At 44.4% G+C, this 23863-nt stretch overlaps 1 protein-coding gene across 3 annotated transcripts; it reads right to left on the minus strand.

Annotated features, from left to right (window-relative positions):
• Positions 1–320: 320 nt before the first annotated feature.
• Positions 321–22123, minus strand: LOC102458238 (serpin B6-like). 3 transcript variants are annotated; one of them, XM_075921363.1, is made up of 8 exons: positions 21930–22123; positions 19877–19964; positions 11602–11782; positions 7929–8066; positions 6287–6404; positions 5405–5547; positions 1799–1966; positions 321–955 (listed from the first exon to the last, which is right to left on the minus strand). In XM_075921363.1, exons 3-8 carry the CDS (start codon positions 11770–11772, stop codon positions 551–553), a joined length of 1143 nt encoding a protein of 380 aa, XP_075777478.1. In that variant the 5' UTR covers positions 11773–11782; positions 19877–19964; positions 21930–22123; the 3' UTR covers positions 321–550. The 3 variants fall into 3 exon arrangements, with proteins under 3 accessions (XP_075777478.1, XP_075777477.1, XP_075777476.1); XM_075921362.1 differs by having other exon boundaries at positions 19877–19967; XM_075921361.1 differs by lacking the exon at positions 19877–19964 and having other exon boundaries at positions 21930–22122.
• Positions 22124–23863: the final 1740 nt, after the last annotated feature.

The following is a 23863-nucleotide window of genomic DNA, read 5'->3' on the forward strand; positions in this document are numbered from 1 at the left end:
ACAGCCTGATGTCACGCATGTCCCCCTCCCCGGTATGGAGCAAGTGCATTTGGTGCTAGTAGTGCCTCTGAGCTGCAGCTTTTGGCGTGGGGGCGAGGAGCACAGCTACACATGGAAGAAATCAGTCTGGTAAATGAGAGACACAGAGGGGAAAGTTGCAAAAAGTACTTGAAGACCAGTCATTTATTTTTCCTCTCCCCATGAAATCTTACAACTTGCTGTTAAGCAAGTGCAAGTAGTAGAACCAAAATACTAGGGGAATATGAATGTGTATAGAGCGATGGATTAAGCAATTAATTACAACTAAATATGATCCTGGACTCACGCTAAAGAATCCTTTATTTAGATATATAGGAAACAAGTGACATTTTCCAGTGAACTGTGTCAAGTGATATTTTAAGTGTTACCCTTTGGAACAGACATTCTTAAATGATCTTGATATTCAGAATTGTTCCTTACATTTGACTGGAGGACAACAAAAAGCTATTTCAGGCACAAGAGAGAAGGGTGTTTAGGGTACAGTACAGCATGTACTCTGCAATTTTTCTTTTTAGGGGGAACAAAATCTGCCATAGAACAGGATGTTGCCAGTGGTGGTGTGCCGGAGAAAGAAGAGAAAAGGATGGTCAGCAGTGAACCGTGGTCCAGTCCATAAACAACACAACGTGAAAGCTACTCCAGTAGCAGCTGCTGCCTCGGTGCCTTCTTCATTCACCTCCACAAAGGACTTGTGAACAGCCTCAGACAGAACAAGGTCATTCTTGGCCGACATTCCAGATAAATCCACCTTCGTTTCATCAAATATATCAGTCATTCCCATGCTTCTCAGTACAGGCTTCAAATTGTAAGTTTGCTCCAATTTAAATCTGGGTAAAGACACCTCCACTGTAGTGACGTCCATCTTCTCTAGATTTATCCACTTTGCAAGTTTCTCACCGGTAAGTTCTCTTTCCAGCTAAAGAAAAAAGGTCACAAAATTGAAGTGGAAGAAAAGCCATGAATTTGTAATCACAAAATAATGACTGTGGTGTATCTCTACACAGTGGAGTGAATGTTACTGCTGTAGTCAGAAGTGAAAAATAAATGACAGCCAGAAACACTTTTATTCTTTTTCCAATACAGTCAAAAGGTTACCCAATTAGGCTCAGAGCCCCACTGTGCTATATGCAAGTACCATTGTAAAGCCAGATTTCATGGTGACAAGTTAAGGCAACTGAATGTTGTCATTAACAACGAACTGTACTTTGCAGAAGTGGCTACTGTTGGAGAGGCACTACCATGTCGCTGTCTCTTGCCAGCCTGGCAACAATAGAGCACAGAAAGGAAATCAGTAGCTCAGGAGACTTGAGGACTCCCATATGAAACGACTATTAGATAGGTCAGGTATAGTGAGAGAGAGCTCACCCCTCAACAGTTATTAAGGAATATGGGGGTGAAATCCATCAAACAGGAAGTGATCTGTCAGTGGAAGCTCTCTAGGATCTCCCTCAGTCAGTCACTCACTCCATTCTGCTTTCATCCCAGTCCCTGGTGACCCCTCCCCTGGCCAAGAAGTCTCTCCTTTCAGAACTTAACATGTCTCTGGACATCAGAGAGAGCTGGGCGTACTTGACAGTGAGATACAGCGTTCCCATCTTTTGGGGGACGGGGGCAATGCCTCCTCCGGCTCTCCACCCTGTGCTGACACTGGGGACTTAGGAGCTGGGGGCTTGAAGTCACAGATCTCCATGAGATTTAGTCAAAGGCTCTTCTCTAGCAGGATTTCAGTTGTCTTTGTGTTCTGTACAAAGTGCCTTACCTGTTCCAGGCCAGTGGAATTATCTTGGATTTCATCAGGAAGCAGGATAATCATACTAGTCTCATTATCAACATAAGGGAGCTCAAGGACTTTGGTCTGAAAGTCTGCTATGTATCCCATCTTAAATTCATCTCTCTTGAACATCATTTGCACTGGTTTGCTTTCATCCTTTAAAAAAAAAGCATTAAATGTCAACAAGTTGGGAGACACTAGAAGAACCAAGATACAAATTACATAGGACACTTGAAACTAGTACTAGAAAATATTGTAGTTAAGAGTCCTAGCACTACGCTTCTTGTTTTGGTGGGAGGGAATGAACCAGAATTCCATGAGGCTCTTCCCATTTGTAATGCTTATTCCCTTGAAATTTACATTCAGGAAACACATTTATATGTATTTTAGTTGCTTAATGTGTACACACATCTTTTAAAAAACACTAAACCTCTGAGCCTAAATAGTTCTACTCCTGGATTCAAGCCTTTTAATTTATACATATTTCAATCTTTGTTTCAAATGGATTGGGAATATCTTCAGCGTAAATAATCGCCAGACAGAATCGAATTGGGGACCTCTGGAGCTGAGTGCATGAGCCTCTAATGCATGTGCTAAAAGCCAACTGATCATGGGCGGTGTGACGTAGTGGGGGTACTTGCTGGGCTGTGGTGACCCCTGCTGTCTGGAGCAAGACCCAGCAGGGAAAACCTCACTAGGCAGAGGTAAGGCCAAACTTGTGGAACCAGTGGCCAGACACCCCCATGGAGAGGAACAAAGGAAGGTGAATGCGGCCCTGGCTGGGGGGCAGGGCTGGAAGTGGGTTAGTTGGTTGGTGGCTGTCTGTGAGGATGGATGAGACAGCCTAGGGAGAGGAGCTGGAGTTTAGGGGCCCAGTCTCCCCCATCTCAAGGGGGCCTGAGGCATCCTAGCCCAGTTCCTGTAACCAGATTCCATCTGTGCTGCGCTGTGCTGGAGGAGCAATAAACCACCCTCAATTCCACTGGCTGGTGCAGTCTGTTTGTGCCATTTCGGGGTGCAGGAGACGGGGAACCCCCAACGCGCCGTCACAGGCGGTCAGTAGCCTAGGCAAGAGAAGGCTTTGCCCTCCCAAACCGTCATCCTGGCCCGCCCGCACTCCGCCCCCAGAAGGCCTATTGTAGGTGTTCTAGGGGCAGAGTCTTGCTCTGGTGCCGAGGAGGCTCGAGTCGTGCACCCTCTTTTCCTCCACAGTGCTCTGGGGTAGGGGAGGCCGGGTCTGCGTGAGTGCCCAATCACCCTCCTCGTAGTGGTGGAGGGCGGAACCTCGGCATAAGGGGTGGGGCTTTGAGTGATTCCCTTCACTGACCACCCATGCAGCTGATTATTAGTTATGGCTGTAGAGTAGACTCATTATACTCCCTGTAAGTATTCTCAGTGTCACTAGAAGGGTCAGCACATGACACCCAGAATGTGTGTGGGTTACACTCTCATATTTTGGATTTTTATGCTACCAGTCCCTGGCATGCTATCACAAAAGAAATATCAAACATTTTAGTGATGTTTTAAAAATAACTAAATCTCAAAATTACAAGCAATTCAAACTAGTGGTCTGAAATGCCCTTTTTTAATCCTCTCTCCTCGACTATTTTTCTTACGGAGCACAAGCTAATGAGGCTTTTTCATTATTTTCTTGTCATTAAAGATGAGGCACAAGTTGAGAAAGTAAAAATTAAACTTTCATTAAATTTTCCAAACCTTACATCTAAACGGTCAGTAAGCAGGAGATTTCAAACATCTGAATGTTAAATTATAGAACCAGGACTGCAATTGCCTGTAAACAAATGGGATGAATAGAGAGGAGCACAAAGCAGATTTCCTTGTGGATCTTGCTGGGTGTTATGAAAAGAGCAGCAGCAAAAACAGACAGAGAATCTGTAAGTAGATTAATGATCATGGCTCGTAAGAGAAAAAGTGAGTGGCTATTAGTATTCTGGAACAGCTGTTGATATGTTCAGAGTTGATATCAGAGAGGAGCCTAAAAGTTCAGATAACATTGGGAATTCTGAATGTTTATCTGAACTCTATTTTTGACAGTTCACCAATGATTAGTGAGCATAAGCAGGCTGAGGATAAAAGCGAGTTTTACAGCCTGTTCTGGAACCACTGAGAATTGGGGCTGTTCCTATGTTTTATAAAGTGAATTCCGCAGTTGCGGGTCATCTGCTGTCTTGCCCTTGAGTTGTTGTGAATGACAGTGCTGTAGTTCCTAATGAATTCCTTTAAAGGTTATATTCCTTGTCATGCACAAAATACAGTGCTCTAGTGACTCAGTCCACTTTCATAAACAGATTTAAAGATTAGGGTTGAAACCTAAGGCCATGTCTGTATTTACTAGGGGAATATGGAGAATCAATGCTGTGGAAGTCAATTTTCTGAGATTCAATTTAGTGGTGTAGAAAGACACTAAAATGAAAGCTGAGGGTATCTCCATTGACTGTGGTACTCCTCGCAGTTGAGAAGAGAAAGAGAAGTCAATGGAGAGCTTCTCCTGTTGATTTCCCGCTAGGAGGACAGCACTGAAACTCGGCTGACGGTATATCAACCCCAGCTAAGTTGTATTTACATAGCTGGAATTGCTTATCGTAAAATGACCTTCTCTATTGCGTGGAGATCTGGCCTCAGCATGTTCCTGTATTCAATGGGAAATCACCACAGTACTGATCCGCCAACCCCCAAGAAGAAGAAAAGGGAGAACTAAGCAGGGGAGAAAGTAACTTAAATTTCTTACAGCTACTGCTCTATCACAAAGATGCGTCCAGCAGGCAAAGCCATGGTATCCCGGAGCCGGCACAATATGCAATTGCTTAGTCCCAGCTCGAGCTGGCCCTGGGATATAACCCCACTGCACCTCTGCCTTTTAAATGTAGTAAGAGCTTGGTACATCATTTGAAAGGCAGAGCTGCAGCCCCGCTGTGCCTCTGCCTCCCTTGTCTCCTCTCCTTGGCACCACGGAGATGGTGCTGCGGGAAACGGCTTTTAATCCAGCTCTCACTCCCCCCGCCATGCCCCACACTTGCTGCCTTTAATATACACTGAAGAAACTGAAGGTGAGCGAAGATCTAAAAACTGAAGGTGGGGGAACCAGTTTCTGTCACTACCCTTAATTCTGTGGCAGTTCTACACACAGGTCAGCAAAAAATTAGAGAGCAGGGCAGTTAAATGCCTTGCAGGATCTCTAACCACTGAACAATTTATGGAATCCCAAACTGTCAAGACACTTCTTTATCCACATTCTTCCCTTCCATGTTACATTTCTGACTATTGTATCTTCTGTAATTATGTTCAAGGCTAACTCCCTCCAATGCAGAAAATACACTGAGAGGTCCAGCAGAAAGCAGAGAGAGAATGAAGGAAAGCAGGGATACATCTAAATTAACATATTCCATTGAAAATGTAGTTTCAAAGATGTTGTTAAAATAAGCAACATTAAAATAATGCTGAGGGTCTGGGATGGGATAGAATAGAATAGAGGAGTATAGGAAAGTGTGCTTAGGGCATTCCTGATTAAATGCATTTCTTCTTTCCTCTGGGTGAAGAGTAGTGCAAACTTAGTGAGGTTTCCCTACTTCATACCTTGTTAATTTTAAATTCCATTTCCACTGTCCCATATTTGTCGAATGGAGTTGCCCAATTGCCTTTGAAGTACATGGCATTCACCAAGATTAGTCGGGTCATGGAATCAACAACACCCTGAGCCAGCAGATTCTGGATTTTACCTTAGGACACATGAAAGGAAGAAGAGCTTTTAGTTAATACGCACCTATCCACCTACTTGTGTTATTAACTACAGTATTGACTACTAACTGCACAATACAAGAGCTGAGGATGTTAAATTGTGGTTATCTGGTTAATAATGTAGCCAATACAGTTGGTATCGACTACAGATTAGTAGATAAGGGGCCACTTTGCAGAGCCACACCAGGGATAGCTCCTAGAACAGGATGGAGCCTAGAAGGAGCAATCCTGGTTCGCGCTGGCTACGGGACACACCTGCATTTTAGTGGCTCCGCATTTTAAATGTGGTAAGAGCTGGCAGGCTCTTAGTACATTTAAAATGCAGAGGCGCAGCATCCTGCCAGCACGAGTCAGGATTGCTCAGTCCCGGCTCACGCCGACTCCAGCAGCCCTGCGTGTGGCCATCCCCCGCTGCTATGAACAAGGGCTGCTGCCAGAGCTGCCTCTGCCAGCGGCGAACCTTGGCCCACCACATGCAGAGGCAGCAAGGAACGGGGGAAGCGAGTAGTTGAGTACTCCATTCGACTGCCCAATAAGCTTATGGGGTACCTGTGTAGTTGACTACTCGCCAATACCCTAACAAGAACTACATCTTAATCTGAAGGATTCACTTTCCCCCCCCCCCCCCTTTCCTTTATTGTATCTTTTCTATTGCCATACACTTTTTAAGAACGTGCTGGCTGTTTAGAAAGACCCTGTGAAATTCTGCAAGCTACTTACCTTCAGTTTTTTCTTCTACCCAGGCGTTTATATGTTTTCTGGAATCTTCTGCATCTCCACAGAAGTCAACTCGTTCTACCTCTGCATAGTAGAATTCCTGGCAAGAATCTATAAATGTCTATGACAAGCAAAGGAAGTTATCTTAACAGTATATTTTGCTGGTGGGCAGTTGTAAAAGATTCAAACATAGAATCTACTTCCTCTTCCCCGCTCCTTCTGAAAGAGTCACTGTAGACACAACTTGTTATCACTTCTTTTCAAACTGTACATTTCATTTTCTTTTATTACATTTTTACTCAGATCAGCTGGCTTAATAACAGATCAACAACAGCACTGCATGCTCCAGTTGGAGAATACCAGGCCTTGTAAATTGGTCTACAGATGAAGCATTTTGTAATCCTCACAGTGACCTTCAGACTTGATATAGTTCAGAAGTGAAATGTCCCGGGGTTCATTTCTGTATCATATATCTTTTTTGGACCATAATACTCTGCTCTTCAGCCTTATGAAAGGCCTCCTGTGCAAATGTCAATAGGTCAGTAACTATGTGCTTAGGTGAAAAGCATGTTTTCTCTCTCCAAATTGTATTTTGAAGTCTTCTGTTTTATGGACCTACTGCCAAAGATACCAAGTTTAAATATTTAATCACAGCGGTTTTAACTTTAATTGAAAAGAGGAATTCTTGATCTGAGCCAATTTTTACTGGCAGACCTTTTTATTAATAACATTTCATGGATTGGGAAGGGTAAGCTTGATTGCCATACTGAAAGTGCAAGTTTATTTCTTAAAGTTTAAAACTTGCATGATTTCCTACTATCTCTTAATTTTCAGATATGAAGCATGGGAGTTAGAAAGAGTGGGACGGAGAAGCATCTTGAGGAAGTGGCCCAGGGAGCAAGGTAGCAGCAAGCACTAGAGAATCTGAGCAGTCAACTCCTACTCCTGGGGTCCCTGGGCCAAAGCCCAGAGGAGTGGGTGGGTCTGGATCCCCCCGACCCTCTGCAGCTAGGGGGTAAGAAGACGCCTGGTCTGGAGAAACCGACCAGAAATCTTTCTGGAACATCTTTACCCCCAGAAAAGAGCTGAACCAAAAATTGCAGATGTGCCCTCAGCCACAGAGGGGCATTCAGAGGAGTACACTTTTCAGATATATTTTTGAAGGAAAATGTACACCCTAAGTCTTTGGAGAATATCTAATCCCTCTTCTTTCTCATTTAAAAAAGTAATGTTGTGCCCAGTGGTGTGTTCTTTGAACGCACTGTACAATTTAAGGGGAGAGAAGACGTCCCAGTTAGTCACACAATAATGCTTATTTCCCTCTGTATCCGCCATCAGAAAGAAATTTTTAAAATCATAGCTCCTGGCCAAACAGGCCTGAGTGATTATTGGAATGCTGAAGAGTTGGGATTTGATGGTCCTTCCATTGACAACACTCTACTCCGGTTCTCAAGAGTTCAGCGCTATGGACTGTCAAACAGTCAGCTGAGCACACAATTGGATATTACAAGGAGACTGGTTTTGGCTACTCCGGTCTGAACGGCATAGTGCCTGGAGATTAAAGCCAGCACCTTTCCTTTGCACTCAGAAGTGGAACCACAGAAAATGTGTCATAACATAAAAACCAACTGAATATTTGACTTACTGTAAGAATTTGACAAGTCTTATCCCCATAGAGCCGGTTGGCAATCCTAAGCGCATACTTAGTGCCTGGTCTGTTAATTTCAGAAATAAGTGACTGATACCCATCATGAATCTCTTCAGGTTTGACCAAAGAAAGCACCTGTAGAAAGAGAAAGATATACACTCGGCATGACCCACATGTGTGAAATACGCACTTTGGAAGAGGTCAGTACAATGCCTTTCAGCCCTTAAAGATGAAAGCTGCATTCTGAATACCCAAGTCAGCCCTAAAAGGGAAACAATTTCACAGGACCCAACACGTTTGCAGCTCATTGTGCAAGTTAGAAGAGGAAAAGCTGTGAAATTAACATAGCTGTTTTGAAGTTTCAGAATATGAATTTAAAGTCGCTTCAGGTCTCATACCCTGAGTCTATATGCCCATGCCAATTTTTTTGCTTTATAGTTAATTTTTTGAATTTGTTTCATTGTGTGAAACAGTCTAACAAACAAGTAAACCTCTCTATGGAAAAAACAGCAAAACAAGAAGTGCTGTCAAATGAACATGTAAACAAACGGTGAAAAACTGACTCACTTCCCCCTAATCTTAAGGGGTACTTCCAACGCTATTGGGTAAAAAGAATTCAGACAAGGTATGATTTCAGTTGACTATATCCCTTTTAACATTCCTTTCCCAAAAGCTGCCAGCAATGTTTTGGATCTATGCCTTCAATTCAACCATTACCAGAGGATCCTGCTTCCTTGTAACAGGGCCTCCATTTTCCCTTCCATAATGGATTTTTTTATTGCATCATTTCATGTTTGTATCGTTCCTTTCCCCCATTATTTTTCTTATTCTTCTTTACTAAAATGAAGCAACTGACAGTATAGGATGTACCTCCCAAAACTGGTCTAAGAGGACCGTGCATGTTCTTGGATCAGAGAGCCCCGGAGGCCTAGAGGCAGGAGGGCCATCCAGGAGTGGGGCCGGGCTGAAGCAGCAGGAACAGGGCAGGAGCTTGGGCTTGCACCAGCTGTCAGCCACTTGCAGTAGTGAGCCTCTGTCCGGAACTAGCAGCAGCCCCCAGCAGCCAATGGCATTGGACAGGGGCTGGTGGCAGCCCCTTGCAGCGCATGGCTGGGGCCAGAGCCTGGTCAGCCCCTGGCAATGGGGCCTGAACTGTGGCTGAGGTTGGACCTGTGGCAGCTAATAGCAGCGTGGGGCTGGGGCCCAACGACTGCCCGGCAGGCAGTCCAGCTACGATGGTGGCTGGAGAACCAGCAACCCTACAGGCTGGGGTCGGGGGTAGTGAAGAACAGCAAGGGCAATGGAGCTGGCAGCGCAGATGATCAGAAGGGTGGAGGAGCCAGTGGCAGAGGCCTCCCCTGCTCTGGCAAATTCCATGATTCGGGACCAATCCGGTCCTGAAGGTGCCAGACCAGGGAGGTCCAACCTGGAGAGTAGTTAGCAAAATACAGAATACATTGAAAAACAGATCTGGCACTTATCTGAGTTGAAACCTTAGCGAAACGAAGAAATGATCTGTGTTGCTTCATTGCATGTACGTAGGCAAATGCCCAAAGGACAGAAATGGCGCAAGATCCCAGAAGCTACCCAAAGGGCCAAACAACCCACAGAGGGCAGATGGGTGGCTCACCAAGGGAACTGCCCTCATAGAACACAAAAGACTCAATTCAACCAAATGCAGCCTGGGATAATTGTGGGACACCCACAATAGGTCTCTAGGCTAAATTCAGTGATGTCAGGTCTCTTAGACCGATGGTTTTAAAATCAAGATCAGGCCATATTCTCTTTTTATTTCCATAGGTGTAAAAATACTACCCCCAAATGCTGGACTGGCTTAAAAGTAATAACTGCTAAAAACTGCCATGATATGACTGTCATAGAAATTGCAGACCTGTTGTGCTGGTTGATTTTTGAGCAAAAGATTTTGCTGACACAGAATAAGAGAATGTTTCCATCCGCTGGTGCCTATATTTTTTATAGCAAACTCTACTAATAGTTAATCCACCTAAACAAAAGACATATAAAAGCACGTTCTAGAACTCCTAACAGATTACAAGGAATTAGTTTCAACCCCACCCTATTTTACTGCTGAAGCTGAAAGTTTAGACAGACTCTTCCTCTCCTCTAAGTCAAATATTGTGTAAGACTACCTGGACAACTATAAATCAATTGTTCAAATTGGTAACTCCCATCCCAGCACACCTACCAAAATACACACAAAAAGCCACAATTTTAGGAGAAACTAAAAGGGTACAGAGCTACAACATAGAAGTCCTTTTCTTTAATAACCTCTTGGCAGCCAGATCTCAGGACCTCAACTCCATCGTCTTCCTTGATTCCTGCCAATTTTGTCATTATTGATCACTCTCCTTTACTAAATCATGTTCCTCCTTAGCATTTGTGACTGTCTCTCTTGGTTCTCCTCTTAGGCCATGTCTACACTACACGTAAAATCGAAGTAGCCGTATTTGATATTCCAGGGTTTCAATTAGTGAGGACAGGAGAATTTGAACTGAGAGGGCACTCCCATCAATGCCAGTAGTCCTGCTTCTACGACGAGTTAATAAGTCAAAAGGAGAGCATGTTCCCTTCAACTTCCTGCAGTGTGAACAGTGCCAAAGGTTGAGTTAAAATATTTCGATTTAAGCAACACAATTAATGTAGTTGAAGTTGCGTATCAGAATTCGAACTTATCTCCTAGTATAGACCTTAGCTCTTTGCTTGACCAATTAATGGAACTTCAGAGCTCCATACTGGGCACCCAACTCTTCTATCCTGCCCCCTCTTCCTTTCTAGAGGTTCTGAGTGGTCATTGAAACAGGATTTGCCATGAAGAGCTCAGTGATCCAGGCCTGTATTTGCAAAAGCAATCAGTAATTTTTTTGGTTACACAAACTTGAGGTTGATTTTAAGAAAATGCTCCTGGCTATGTATTTAAGGCATATGTAAAGATTACCAGTTTGATATAAATTCTAGAGACTTTGAAGTTATCTAAATCTTTAGGCAACTAGAGAGCCCTCTCGCAGTGCTGGCAAAATTCTACTCTCAGGCACACTAGGGTTACGTTTACACTGCGGGCTAAAGTCAAATTAAGATATGCAACTTCAGCTATGGTAATTGCGTAGCTGAAGCTGAAGTAGCTTAACTCAGCTTTAGGCGCTGACTACACAGCAGGAAGTCGAAGGAAGATCACTCTTCCTTCAACATCCCTTACTCCTCGTGAAAAAAGGCTTACAGAAGTTGAAATGAGAAGCCCATTATTTCAAAATTATTTTGAATAAGCGGGCTTGCTGTGTAGATGTGCACTCTCTTATTTCGAAATAACTTGAGTTATTTTGAAATAAGTGTGCAGTGTAGACATAGCTTAGGACAGTGTTTCCCAATTTTATTTGGCCACTGAACCCCTAGGGTTGCCTTATTAAAAAAAAGGCCCCTGTCGCGTTTTGTCTAGGAAAAAAAAAAAAAGAGAGAGAGCGCCAGAGCTCTGTTCTTTTAAGAAGAGGAGTGCCAGCTCTTTACGGAACCTTTGCCGTCACCAATTGGGAAACACTGGCTTTGGAGGATAATGGAAGTTTTGCATAAGTACAGGGTACAGAACATACAACGGAGAGCTGTGGATGAGATTCTAGAGAAAAGTTGTGTTAAGTGGGTCACATTTATCCAGACATACCTTTGCCATCTGGGCTGCAGTGTTACCTTTTGCACCCAAAAAAACCATGGCCAAAGCAGAGGAGATACTCAAAGGAGAAAAGAATAAATTCTGTGTATTGGCATTTTCACTCAGCTCTTTGAATAGGCTGAGTGCAAAGTTGGTGTTTGCTTTACTGAGGTCTGAATCCATGGTTCAGAACCTGTAAGATAAAACACGAAAGAAAGATCATATAAGATAATGAGTATTTAACGTGCCATGTTCTCAGCTGATACAAAATGCCGTAGCTTCACTGAAGTCAGAAGAACTACATGGTTTTACACCACTTCAGTTTCTAACACAGTGTCAAGTACTTTTAGGGACCATGTGCACACACTTTCTCTCTCTCAAAATTGAGTTTATATAAGAGCCTTCAGATAACAAGAGAGGGAAACTCACACAAATTGCAAAGTTTTTCAATTCTCTAGGATTCGTGTTAAGCTTTATAAGCAGTATACACTGTTTTTCAGGAATTCAGTAATGTAGCCTGTAGGGCTAACCTACTTTGCTTGCTTATAGATACATTTATTTTCTTACATAAATGTATGGTTTAATTATTTGTTCATTATAGTAGTTTTATAGTAAACTAATTTAGCTATTCTGCAAGGGACCTACAGGACAGATCGTATATGCAGAGCTAAGGCAATATTAGTATTTTTCACCCTGATAACACAGTTGGGCTTACATATGTCTGGGACCTAGACATTATCTAGATAGAAAAATCAACCTCCATATATTTGGGACGTTTCACCTTGATAAATGGTGATAAGATAAAGTGACTTTTAATAGCGTATGTGTGGCTTCCGTACCCTCAAACTTAACATGTATACCACAAGAAAATAAATTACATGGGTGAGAATGATCTCATTTATGTGTATGCACATGTCATCAGTACATGAAATCATGCATAGGTATCCAGCCTATTAATTAAATGTAACCTTACAGTTTATGGGTGTGGAAGTTAGGTTTGGACATGGCAGATGGGCCCAAGCACCTAAGCATAATAAATGGGATGCCCAGAGCTCATGAGGGAGGTGGACTATTTAGGCATTAAGATTAGTCTCTAAACTTTGTCTTTAATTATTGTCTTTCTAATGCTCTTAGTTTAAAGTTGGCTTAAATCATTCGTTTAAATAAACTAAGTTAGCTTTAATAGTTCTTCACATTAGCTTCAGTGTTTCCCACCCGAGAACTGAGGAACCTGTACCTGAACTGTCCAAGCATGCTGGAAGCAAGGCTGGTCCTTTGTCTCTTACCACCAGGTCGTAAAGAATGGGTGTAAGTATATTATCCACAGCTTTATAAAAATACTGTGTGTATCTTTAGACTAATAATACTGTATTTGTAACACTGATTCATTCTATCATTCAAATTCCTATTTGATTCCTATTCCATATATTTTAATACAGACTGTCTCTATGCAAAAAATAAAGGGGCATAAATCAGACACAAAGAATGGTAACATTTAAAAACCAGTAGGAGAACACTTCAACCTCCCTGGACACTCAGTAACAGACTTGAAAGTTGCCATACTTCTGCAAAAACATTTCAGAAACAGACTTCAGCCTGAAACTGCAGAGATGGAATTCATATGCAAACTTGACCCTATGAGACTGGGTCTGAATAGAGACTGGGAGTGGCTAGCTCACAACAAAATGTAATTCTCTCTTTTGGTATTCTCACCTTCTCATCAGCTGTTGGGAATGGGCCACATCCCCCCTGATTGACTTGACTTCCTTAGTACTGGTCCTCCCCATAGTAATGTAACATACTCATCTTTGCATGTGTAGATATACTTGCCAAACTGAAGTTTCCACTTCATGCATCTGATGAAGTGTGTTCCAGCCCACAAAAGCTTATGCTCAATTAAATTTTTTAGGCTGTAAGGGACCACAGGACTTCTCATGGTTTTTGCTGACACAAAATTACATGGCTATCCCTCTGAAGCTTGTCATCTGGATTAAAGCTCTTTAACCCAGTTTCAGGGCATTGTTACCAGGTAAATGAATTATCCGACCTCTTCTGTTTTACAAAAATCCTATTAGGAAAAGAACACTATTCCCCAGCTCCCATCGACAAATGCATTTATTTGCGGTATACAGCTCTACGTATACCATGGCCCGTACTATTAGGCCTAGTCACTCATACTCCTTTCATCACCATGATAATGGAGCTGCATTTTAGTTTCCCAAACAGTGGAATCTATATGTGTGCTGGCTCAGACTGCTACATGTCAGAGGGAATAAACTTCTGGGATCTCATAAAAAGGCATCACTGGTGTTTGCCCTGGGCTTTGAGTGATGGATAAGTCCCAATATTAACAATCTGAGTCTTTGAAATTAAGAAAACATGTCAAGGTCTATGGTCAACACAGTCTGAGTAAGAACTAATCTCAGGATCCTGACAACTGCTGCAGGCTTTAGGAGTCATGCAAATTTGCAGTGTCTTTCTCCTGTAGTTACTGAAGCTGAAAAAGAGAAAAAAATCAAGATTAGGGAAAAAATCCAATGTATTTGAAAACTAACCTGCATATACATGAAAATAAATGAGAGAGCTTTTTTCGAATTGATATCACATATAACAACTATCTCCGAGATATTAAGAGGTAATATGTTAAAAGAGCATCTTATTTCATATTGTTCATGATATTGCATCCAAGGCATGTGTCGGGTAGCAGTATGTGTCACATCGTTCATCTCTGTTCAGATGTGTATACATATTCAAGAAATCCAGTTGAATCAAACAAAGTTATGGAGCAGGAATGAGAAATTAGGAAATATGTGGGATTTGTTCATCACAGTGCTTGCTCCCCTGCTAGCAAGTATCAATTTTGTACACAGCTCAGATTTTAAGGATTTTAAGGATCATAGTGGTCTCTCAGACCCATCTGCACAGCCCTAAGAGCTTCACTCTCCCTACGAGCATGTGAAGATACATCAAAAATGCTCATCAGGGCAACATCAACCCCATAACTTTTGATTGAACTACCATATATCTTTTAGAAATACATCCAATCTTAATTTTATAATGTGAAGAGTTTGAGAAGCCATCGAGTCTTTTGGTAAATTATTCCAATGATTCTGGTATTACAGAAACCTGGTGGGATGGGACACATGATTGGAATGTTGGTATGGAAGGGTACGGCTTGCTCAGGAAGGACAGACAGGGAAAAACGGGAGGAGGGGTTGCCTTGTATATTAAAAATGTACACACTTGGACTGAAGTGGAGATGAACGTAGGAGATAGCTGTGTAGAGAGTCTCTGGGTTAAGCTAAAAGGAGTAAAAAATGAGGGTGATATCATGCTAGGAGTCTACTACAGGCCACCTAGCCAGGTGGAAGAGGTGGATGAGGCCTTTTTTAAACAATTAACAAAACTATCCAAAGCCCAAGATTTGGTGGTGATGGGGGACTTCAACTATCGAGACATATGTTGGGAAACTAACACAGCGAGGCACAGGCTATCCAATAAGTTTCTGGACTGCATTGGAGACAACTTTCTGTTTCAGAAGGTTGAAAAAGCTACCAGAGGAGAAGCTGTTCTGGATTTGGTTTTAACAAATAGGGAGGAACTAGTTGAGAACTTGAAAGTGGAAGACAGTATAGGGGACAGTGATCACGAAATAATAGAGTTCATGATCTTAAGGAAAGGTAGAAGGGAGACCAGCACAATTGAGGTAATGGATTTCAGGAAGGCAGATTTTGATAAGCTCAGAGAACTTGTAGGTAAGGTCCCATGGGAAGCAAGACTGAAGGGAAAAACAACTGAGGAGAGTTGGAAGTATTTCAAAGGGACGTTGTTAAGGGCCCAAAAGCAAACAATTCCGCTGTGTAGGAAAGATAGAAAATATGGCAAAAGACCAGCTTGGCTTAACAAGGAGATCTTGCATGATCTCAAAATAAAAAAGGAGTCATATAAAAAATGGAAACTAGGACAACTAACAAAGGATGAATATAAGCAAGCAACACGGGAATGCAGGAGCAAGATTAGAAAGGCAAAGGCACAAAATGAGATCAAACTAGCTACAGGCATAAAGGGAAACAAGAAGACCTTTTATAAATACATTAAAAGCAAGAGGAAGACCAAGGGCAGGGTAGGCCCACTGCTTAGTGAGGAGGGAGAAGCAGTAACAGGAAACTTGGAAATGGCGGAGATGCTCAATGACTTCTTTGTTTCGGTCTTCACCGAGAAGTCTGGAAGAGTGCCTAACGTAGTGAATACAAGCAGAGAGAGGGTAAGTTTAGAAGATAGGATACACAAAGAACAAGTTAAAAATCACTTAGGAAAGTTAGATGTCAGCAAGTCACCAGGTCCTGATGAAATGCATCCCAGGATACTCAAGGAGCTGATAGAGGAGGTATCTGAGCCTTTAGCTATGATCTTTGAAAAATCATGGCAGACAGGGGAGATTCCAGAAGACTGGAAAAGGGCAAATATTGTACCCATCTATAAAAAGGGGAATAAGAACAACCCAGGAAACTACAGACCGGTCAGTTTAACGTCTGTCCCAGGGAAGATAATGGAGCAGGTAATTAAGGAAATCATATGCAAACACTTGGAAGGTAATAAAGTGATAGGGAATAGCCAGCATGGGTTTATGAAGAACAAGTCATGCCAAACTAATCTGATAGCTTTCTTTGATAAGATAACGAGCCTTGTGGATAAGGGAGAAGCGGTGGATGTCATATACCTAGACTTTAGTAAGGCATTTGATACGGTCTCGCATGATATTCTTATTGATAAACTAGGTAAATATAACTTAGATAGGGCCACGATAAGGTGGGTGCATAATTGGCTGGATAACCGTAGTCAGAGAGTTGTTGTTAACAGTTCTAAATCCTGCTGGAAAGGGATAGCAAGTGGAGTTCCTCAAGGGTCTGTTTTGGGACCCGTACTGTTCAATATCTTCATCAATGATGTAGATATTGGGATAGAGAGTACACTTATTAAGTTTGCAGATGATACCAAACTGGGTGGGGTTGCAACTTCTTTGGAGGATAGGGACATAATTCAAAATGACCTTAGCAAGTTAGAGAAATGGTCAGAGGTAAACAGGATGAGGTTTAATAAAGAGAAATGCAAAGTGCTCCACTTAGGAAGGAACAATCAGTTCCATACATACAAGATGGGAAGCGACTGTCTAGGAAGGAGCATGGCGGAAAGGGATCTAGGGGTCATAGTGGACCACAAGTTGAATATGAGTCAACAGTGTGATGCTGTTGCAAAAAAAGCAAATATGATTCTAGGTTGTATCAACAGGTATGTTGTAAGCAAAACTCGTGAAGTCATTCTGCCGCTCTACTCTGCACTAGTTAGGCCTCAGCTGGAGTACTGTGTCCAGTTCTGGGCGCCACATTTCAAGAAAGATGTGGAGAAATTGGAAAGGGTACAGAGAAGAGCGACAAGAATGATTAAAGGTTTAGAGAACATGACCTATGAAGCCAGGCTTCATGAACTGGGCTTGTTTAGTTTGGAAAAAAGAAGATTAAGGGGGGACATGATAGCGGTTTTCAAATATCTAAAAGGGTGTCACAAGGAGGAAGGAGAAAATTTGTTCCTCTTGGTTTCTGAGGACAGGACAAGGAGTAATGGGCTTAAAGTGCAGCAGGGGAGGTTTAGATTGGACATTAGGAAAAAATTCCTAACTGTCAGGGTGGTCAAATATTGGAATAAATTGCCAAGGGAGGTGGTGGAATCTCCCTCTCTGGAGATATTTAAGAACAGGTTAGATAGACATCTGTCAGGGATGGTGTAGACGGAGTGTGGTCCTGCCTTGAGGGCGGGAGGCTGGACTCGATGACCTCTTGAGGTCCCTTCCAGTCCTATTATTCTATGATTCTATGATTCTATGATTATCCTTCCTGATAAAACCTTTAGTTTCTATTTGATTTTTTTCAAGCTTCAACTTCCAGCTAAAGGACTTAGAATATATTTCTGTCTGATAGATTAAAGAGCCTCTTCTACAAAATGTCTTCTCTCCATGTAAGCACTTCATCTATGTATGAAATACCCTTCTTGAGCAAAGGAACTTCAGTCCCTTAATTTAAAACTTTCCTTAAGGTCCACTCCATATATGATGTCTAGACATCAGCCAAGTGATTACTTATTTGTTGTAGGTTTTGGCAGAGCACCCGTAAGAAGTATGTAGGCACTTATAATTGTGAGAAAGTTAAGGGTAGCTGGAAATAGTCTGTTTCTCACACAAAAAGAGCAAAGGAACAAAATAACATTGGATTACTAAAACATTTTGTCAACAAGACATGAAAAAATTCAATGTCCTCATTTTGTTGTAACCTCAACAGAGCACCCATTTTTAATCATTTTAAAGTGAGGTGTACTGGATTCCCTCCACGCTACAGGAGGAAGAACCACCCTCTCTGTAGAAGTGGAGAAACAGGGCAGGTAGTACAAAAGATGGAGTCCCTAATTCAGTGGGAGCAGAGCTAGAAAAAGAGACAGATGTGTCCTGCTTGCTGCTGCCCGCGGACTCTGCTGCTGAACGAGGCGGCTTTCTGGACATTAAGAGGCCTCATGCCGAGGAGCTGGAGCTAATGGGACTCCTGGCAGCCAACTATCTGGACAAACCAGAGAAACCTGATCCGGAGCTCAGGTAGGAAGCAGCCCAGGAGTTTGGGTGCAGAGGTGTTGTGGCTTGACAGCAGATCGGAGTATTGTAGGAGAATCCCTGCTGACCCAATGCTGGGATACCCTGGTACTGATAGGGCTCAGGGCTAGTACACCAGTACCCCTGTCCCGTCACTCCTGGAATAGCAGCTCCCCACTGGATCACTATCGATGCTTTGCCAGCTTTCTCCTGCCTGGGGGTGAGAGCACATAGGCTGTGTCCAGACTCCATGCCTCCGTCGACGGAGGCATGTAGATTAGCCAGATCGGAAGAGGGAAATGAAGCCGCGATTAAAATAATCGCGGCTTCATTTAAATTTAAATGGCTGCCCCGATCTGCCGATCAGCTGTTTGTCGGCAGATCGGGAGAGTCTGGACGCGATGCCCCGACAAAGAAGCCTTTCTTCATCGACACAGGTAAACCTGGTTTCACGAGGCTTACCTGTGTCGATGAAGAAAGGCTTCTTTGTCGGGGCATCGCGTCCAGACTCTCCCGATCTGCCGACAAACAGCTGATCGGCAGATCGGGGCAGCCATTTAAATTTAAATGAAGCCGCGATTATTTTAATCGCGGCTTCATTTCCCTCTTCCGATCTGGCTAATCTACATGCCTCCGTCGACGGAGGCATGGAGTCTGGACACAGCCCTAGTCTGGTTACTGGCTCTACCTGCCCAGAGGGCCGAGGACTTATTAACCGTTGGGAGTTAAGCCTGTTCTGAGAGCCAGGACACTACAGCTACTCTACTAAGTCCCCTAATAGTAAAGTGAAGTAGTGTGACCTCCCTTTGATCCATAGGAAGTAGGGAAGGGCCTCTGACTCATTACAGAAGAATATTATGCTGTTGTTGGGGAAACAATACCTGTCTGAACTAATGTTAAAAATTATTCTCACTTCTCTGAATACTATGGCTGTGTCTACACTGGGCCACTTATTCCGGAAAATCAGCCGCTTTTACGGAATAAGCTGCGAGCTGTCTACACTGGCCCCGGAAAAATTTCCGGAAAAAGACTGACGATCTACTGTAAGAAATCAGCTGCTTTTCCGGAAAAGGGCCAGTGTAGACAGCACAGTAGTCTTTTCTGCAAAAAAGCCCCAATCACAAAAATGGCGATCGGGGCTTTTTTCCAGAAAAGCATGTCTACATTGGCCACGGACGCTTTTCCGGAAAAAGGGTTTTTCCGGAAAAGCAACCTGCCAATGTAGACGCTCTTTTTCCGGAAATACTTATAACGGAAAACTGTTCTGTTTTAAGCATTTCCAGAAAATCATGCCAGTGTAGACGTAGCCTCCGAGTTTTAAAATTCATCTAATTTTTTTTGAATTGTGTATACATATCAAAAAAACTAGACAGGCATATTTGGGGGTTCCAAAGTGGATGGAGCTAGGTTATTCTCAGTGCTGGCTTTTAAGGCCCGGCTTGAAAAAGCCCTGGCTGGGATGATTTAGTTTGAGTTGGACCTGCTTCAAGCAGGGAACTGGATTAGATGACCTTTTGAGGTCTCTTCCAACTCTAATCTTCTAAAATTCTACAGTTCTCTGCTCTTACATGGGTGAGTAATGAGAACAAAGGCAAAAAGCTATATTTAACAAGTTGCATTTTTTTTGTAGATATATCAGTATCTAAAAAAAACCTCCAAAGGTGCCAATCCTGCAATAAATCTGCATGTGTGGACCTCTGCAATCTCTCTGAACTCCAAAAGGCTGCCCACTTCCACCATGCTCCTCAAAAAGAAAAAAAACATGCTTTACATTTAAGTAATACATAAGACTGGTGATCACAACATGACATAACCAGAATGTGCATAATACAAGCAATGAGTCCAAAAATAATCCCAACATTTCAATTAAAATTTAATTCAAGATCATGATCTAATCCTCCAATCAGTTTGTGCTGTCTGGTTTTATAGACTTTATAGAGAGACAAGTTGGGAGAGATACTGGCTTTGATTGGCTCAAGACATTGCCATAGGGCCCAGTCTCATCCAGAATAGCACTTTATGCCACTATACAGAGCAGTTGAACATAACAGCGGTATGTTCATTGCAGATTTTACTGCCTTCATTCCAGGGCTGCAGGGATTCATTTAGAGTCAGGTGCTGTGTTTTAGTGCCTCAGTAAATAGCAATGACTTTCAGGCACCTCCCATTGCCCAAACCTCTCCCACAAGAGTCAGCAACCAAGGCAGAGCCAGTGTACGTGCTACGGATTTAGTAAATCCCTATGTTCTGCATGTATCCCACACTCCAGTTCTGTCCTACCCCAGCGACGACCGAAGCAGGGATGATTCCCCAGGCCCACCAACATCAGTTCTGGGCCCCAAGGCAGAATGGTCTATGGGCCCCCATTGACAGACAAGTCATCCTCATGGATCACCTAACAATTGGGTGGTGCCCAGTGAACAGCAAGCACTTCCAGGACTTCCACAGCAGTCCCACCCCATAGGGCTTCCAGGTGTCGAATTATGCAGACCTGAAGACCTTACCCCAAACCCTGCCTTGCCCTGTCCCTGGGGCTACTCTCCCTGCCCTCCGTCATCTGTTCTCTCCACTCTCACTCACTTTCACCAGGTTGGGACAGAGGATGGAGGTTTGCGTGCTGGGGCTAGGGATCGGGTGCAGGGAGGAGTCAGGGGTGGCCATCTGACGTCAGATGGCTCCTGAAAATGGCTGGCACGCCCTTTGGCCAGGCCTGCTGAGAGAAGAGCAGAGGCTGCTGTTGCCCCAGGACCAAGCAGTTTTTTTAAGTCCTGGGGCTCCCAGACACCACTACGGCTCCAGCATGAGCGGAAGCAGTTGGAGCCCCAAGTCTTCTAAATCGCCACTGGAGCACCACCCTCTGGGCAGCTCTCAGGGTTGCCCTGAGTGGCACAGGCCTGCGCCTTTCACCCAAAGCCCCACCCCTTCCAGGAGCACTGATTTCCACTCCCCCACCACCTAGGTGTTCATCAAATCTGTTGGTGCCCCTGCCTCTGGCAGTAGCTCCAGGGTGGAGGGGCCACTGCCTGCAGTCACCACTCTCCTAATTCCCAGCCCATGGGAGCTGCGGAGTCATCACTTGGGCAGCCCCTGGTGACACACATGGGCAGGAAGCCTGTCTTAGCCCTGCTGCGCTGCTGGCGGTAGCTGGGGACCCCGGGGCTCCATTTATTTCTCCCAGGCCTGCGCAGCCCAGGCATTGTGCACAGAATCACAGGTTCCAGGGACCATCAGCCTCCTCCTGCCCCGGGTCCTGCTGGCAGGAGGAAGCCACCGGCTGAGTCACGTCTCAGGGCAGGGACAGGCCAGAGACACCTGGTGGGAGCTGGGGATTCAGTTTGCGGGGCCTGGTCTCTCGGGCCCTGACTGCCGCCCTGTGCCCACCCGCGCACGGGCACCCTCCCCCCGGCAGGCGCCGCCGCCCCGCAGCGCAGGAACAGGTGGCGCCGCCGCACCCGGCGGGCAGCGCTTCCAGCACCGCGTGGGATGCGGCCGCAGGCGCAGCGCGGTATCTGCAGGGGACGCTGGTGCCGCTCTGGGTCCCGGCTCCTCCCCCGCGAGACCGGGCCCCAGGGTGGAAATCCCGGGCCCCGCCGCTTCCCCGCCCGGCGCTGGGTCCGCGAGCCGCGCCAGGAGCCCGCCCCGCCCGCAGCCGGGCCCGCGGCAGAGGCGCCAGGCAGGGAATGGGGGGGGGGGGGGGGGGCGGTACCGGTGCGGGGTCCTGCTGCTGCTGCTGCTGCTGCTGCTCTTGCCGGCGTCGCTGTGGCGGCGGCAGCGGGGCTGAGAGGGGCGGTGGCTTCGGGCGGGTGTTAGCGCCGCGGCGCCCCGGGATCCCTCCTCCCGGAAAGGCGGGGAGCCCGCCAGGGGCGTTGTAATCGCCCAGCCTCCCTCCGGCTAGTCAGACCTGCTGCTTGTGGGCAGGCAAGTGCCTAGGCCTGGCTATTTAACAAATATCCGGTATTTTCTAAATAAGATGTAATGTAGATTGGGAGGTAATGTCACGCGTGTCCGGTATTTTTGCTGAAACCATCTGGCAACCCTATAAGCACCACTTTGCACCCCAATGCAGACAAAGGCAGCGGTATTTTTTAAACTCTTAGCTGGGGTAAATATTGCTGAGCCCTGGCATCTCTAGCTTGACAGCTCATTGCTCTGGCACCTCTAGGCGTGCTGCAAACCTTACCTAGGTAAAAACATTGCTTGAGCACATAGCACCTCCTTCGTAATACATTAAGCGCTGGGCATAACTAGCCCTAGTTAATTGTCATTGTGGAGTGGTAACAATGAAAACATATTGGGGGATCAGGGTAGCATAATCATAACAAAACAAAACTGTCAGCAGTCCCAAAGCACTGTCTATACTCAGCTAAATCACAAATTTGAATAGTAGAAATACAGTATCAGTGGGTTGTTGTTTTATTTTTAATTTATTTAAGTGGAAGCCAGACAGAGTTATGGAGAAAAATATCAGCTAAAAGCACATTGAAATTTGTGTAAATAACAGGAATATCTTTGCTAAACTGAATTCTAATGATACAGGTACATAGAAATCAGGGTGCAATTTAAGATTTTGGTTCGGGGGGGATCACCTAGGCATGAGGTGATGGGCAGGAGGAGAGAGGGAAAGTACTGGGACGGACTAAGGACAGAGGTTTCAGCAGTGTCACTGAGCATGCACCATACAAGCCAAGGACCAAATTGGGAGAGGGGAACCGACCCCATCTGCCATCCCCTTCACCACATGCATCATCTCTTCGCAGGGGCTACCAAGGTGCTGGAAAACTCTACTTTTTTTAGCAGACAGCTTAGCAGTTAGCTGACAGGAGTACTGTATCTAATTCCTATATTAAAGAAAGAAAATTAAATCAATATTAGACCCACTCAGCTCTAACACTGGCATCTTCTGACGTCTTGTGGCAAGTCACTTAAGGGACATTGGTTAGCCTTAACATTTTAATGTGTATTCTTACTTTGTTACTAACTCTGTGGAGAGTGAGAGACCTTGTCAAGACTGCTGGGCTCTTATCTCAGCTCTGGAAGGGGAGTGGGGTCTAGTGGGTTACAGTAAGGGGGTAGATACATTTAATTCCTATATAAGAACATCCAAATGACCATACTGGGTCAGACCAAAGGTCCTTCTAGCCCAGTGTCCTGTCTGCCAACAGTGGCCAATGCCAGGTGCTTCAGAAGGAATAAACAGCAGAGGCAATCATCATGAACCATGCCCTATTACACAGTCCCAGCTTCTGGCATACAGAAGCTAGAGACACCATCTCTGCCCATTCTGGCTAGTAGCCATTGATGGACCTATCCTCCTGGAGCTTATTTTGTTCTTACTGGAACCCTGTTACAGTTTGGGCTTTTCCAATATCTCCAGGCAAAGAATTCCACAAGTTGATTGTGAAAAAATAAATTATTTTGTTTGTTTTAAATCTGCTGCCTATAAATGTAATTGGGTCAGCATCTTGTGTTATGTTAGTGATGGAATAAATAACATTTCCTTATTCTATTTTTCCATACCGTTCCTGATTTTTCAGATCTCTAATGTGGTGGTTTCCCACTGCTGGGCCACGGGCCACTGTCAGGCCGTGAACTGCTGGCTGCTGGGCAGTAGCATGCTGCCAGGCCACAACCCCATGGCTT

The sequence above is a fragment of the Pelodiscus sinensis genome, chromosome 2 (assembly GCF_049634645.1).
Source record: "Pelodiscus sinensis isolate JC-2024 chromosome 2, ASM4963464v1, whole genome shotgun sequence".
NCBI lineage: Eukaryota > Metazoa > Chordata > Testudines > Trionychidae > Pelodiscus > Pelodiscus sinensis.

What these genes read in the sequence shown, in the direction of transcription:
- LOC102458238 (XM_075921363.1), bottom strand. Translation starts at nt 11,772, where the DNA reads ATGGATTCAGACCTCAGTAAAGCAAACACCAACTTTGCACTCAGCCTA. An exon ending in CTGCAGCCCAGATGGCAAAG is followed by an intron (nt 8,067 to 11,601) that starts GTATGTCTGGAT and finishes CTCTTTCTACAG; the next exon opens with GTGCTTTCTTTGGTCAAACC. An exon ending in TGGAATTTAAAATTAACAAG is followed by an intron (nt 1,967 to 5,404) that starts GTATGAAGTAGG and finishes TTTTTTTTAAAG; the next exon opens with GATGAAAGCAAACCAGTGCA.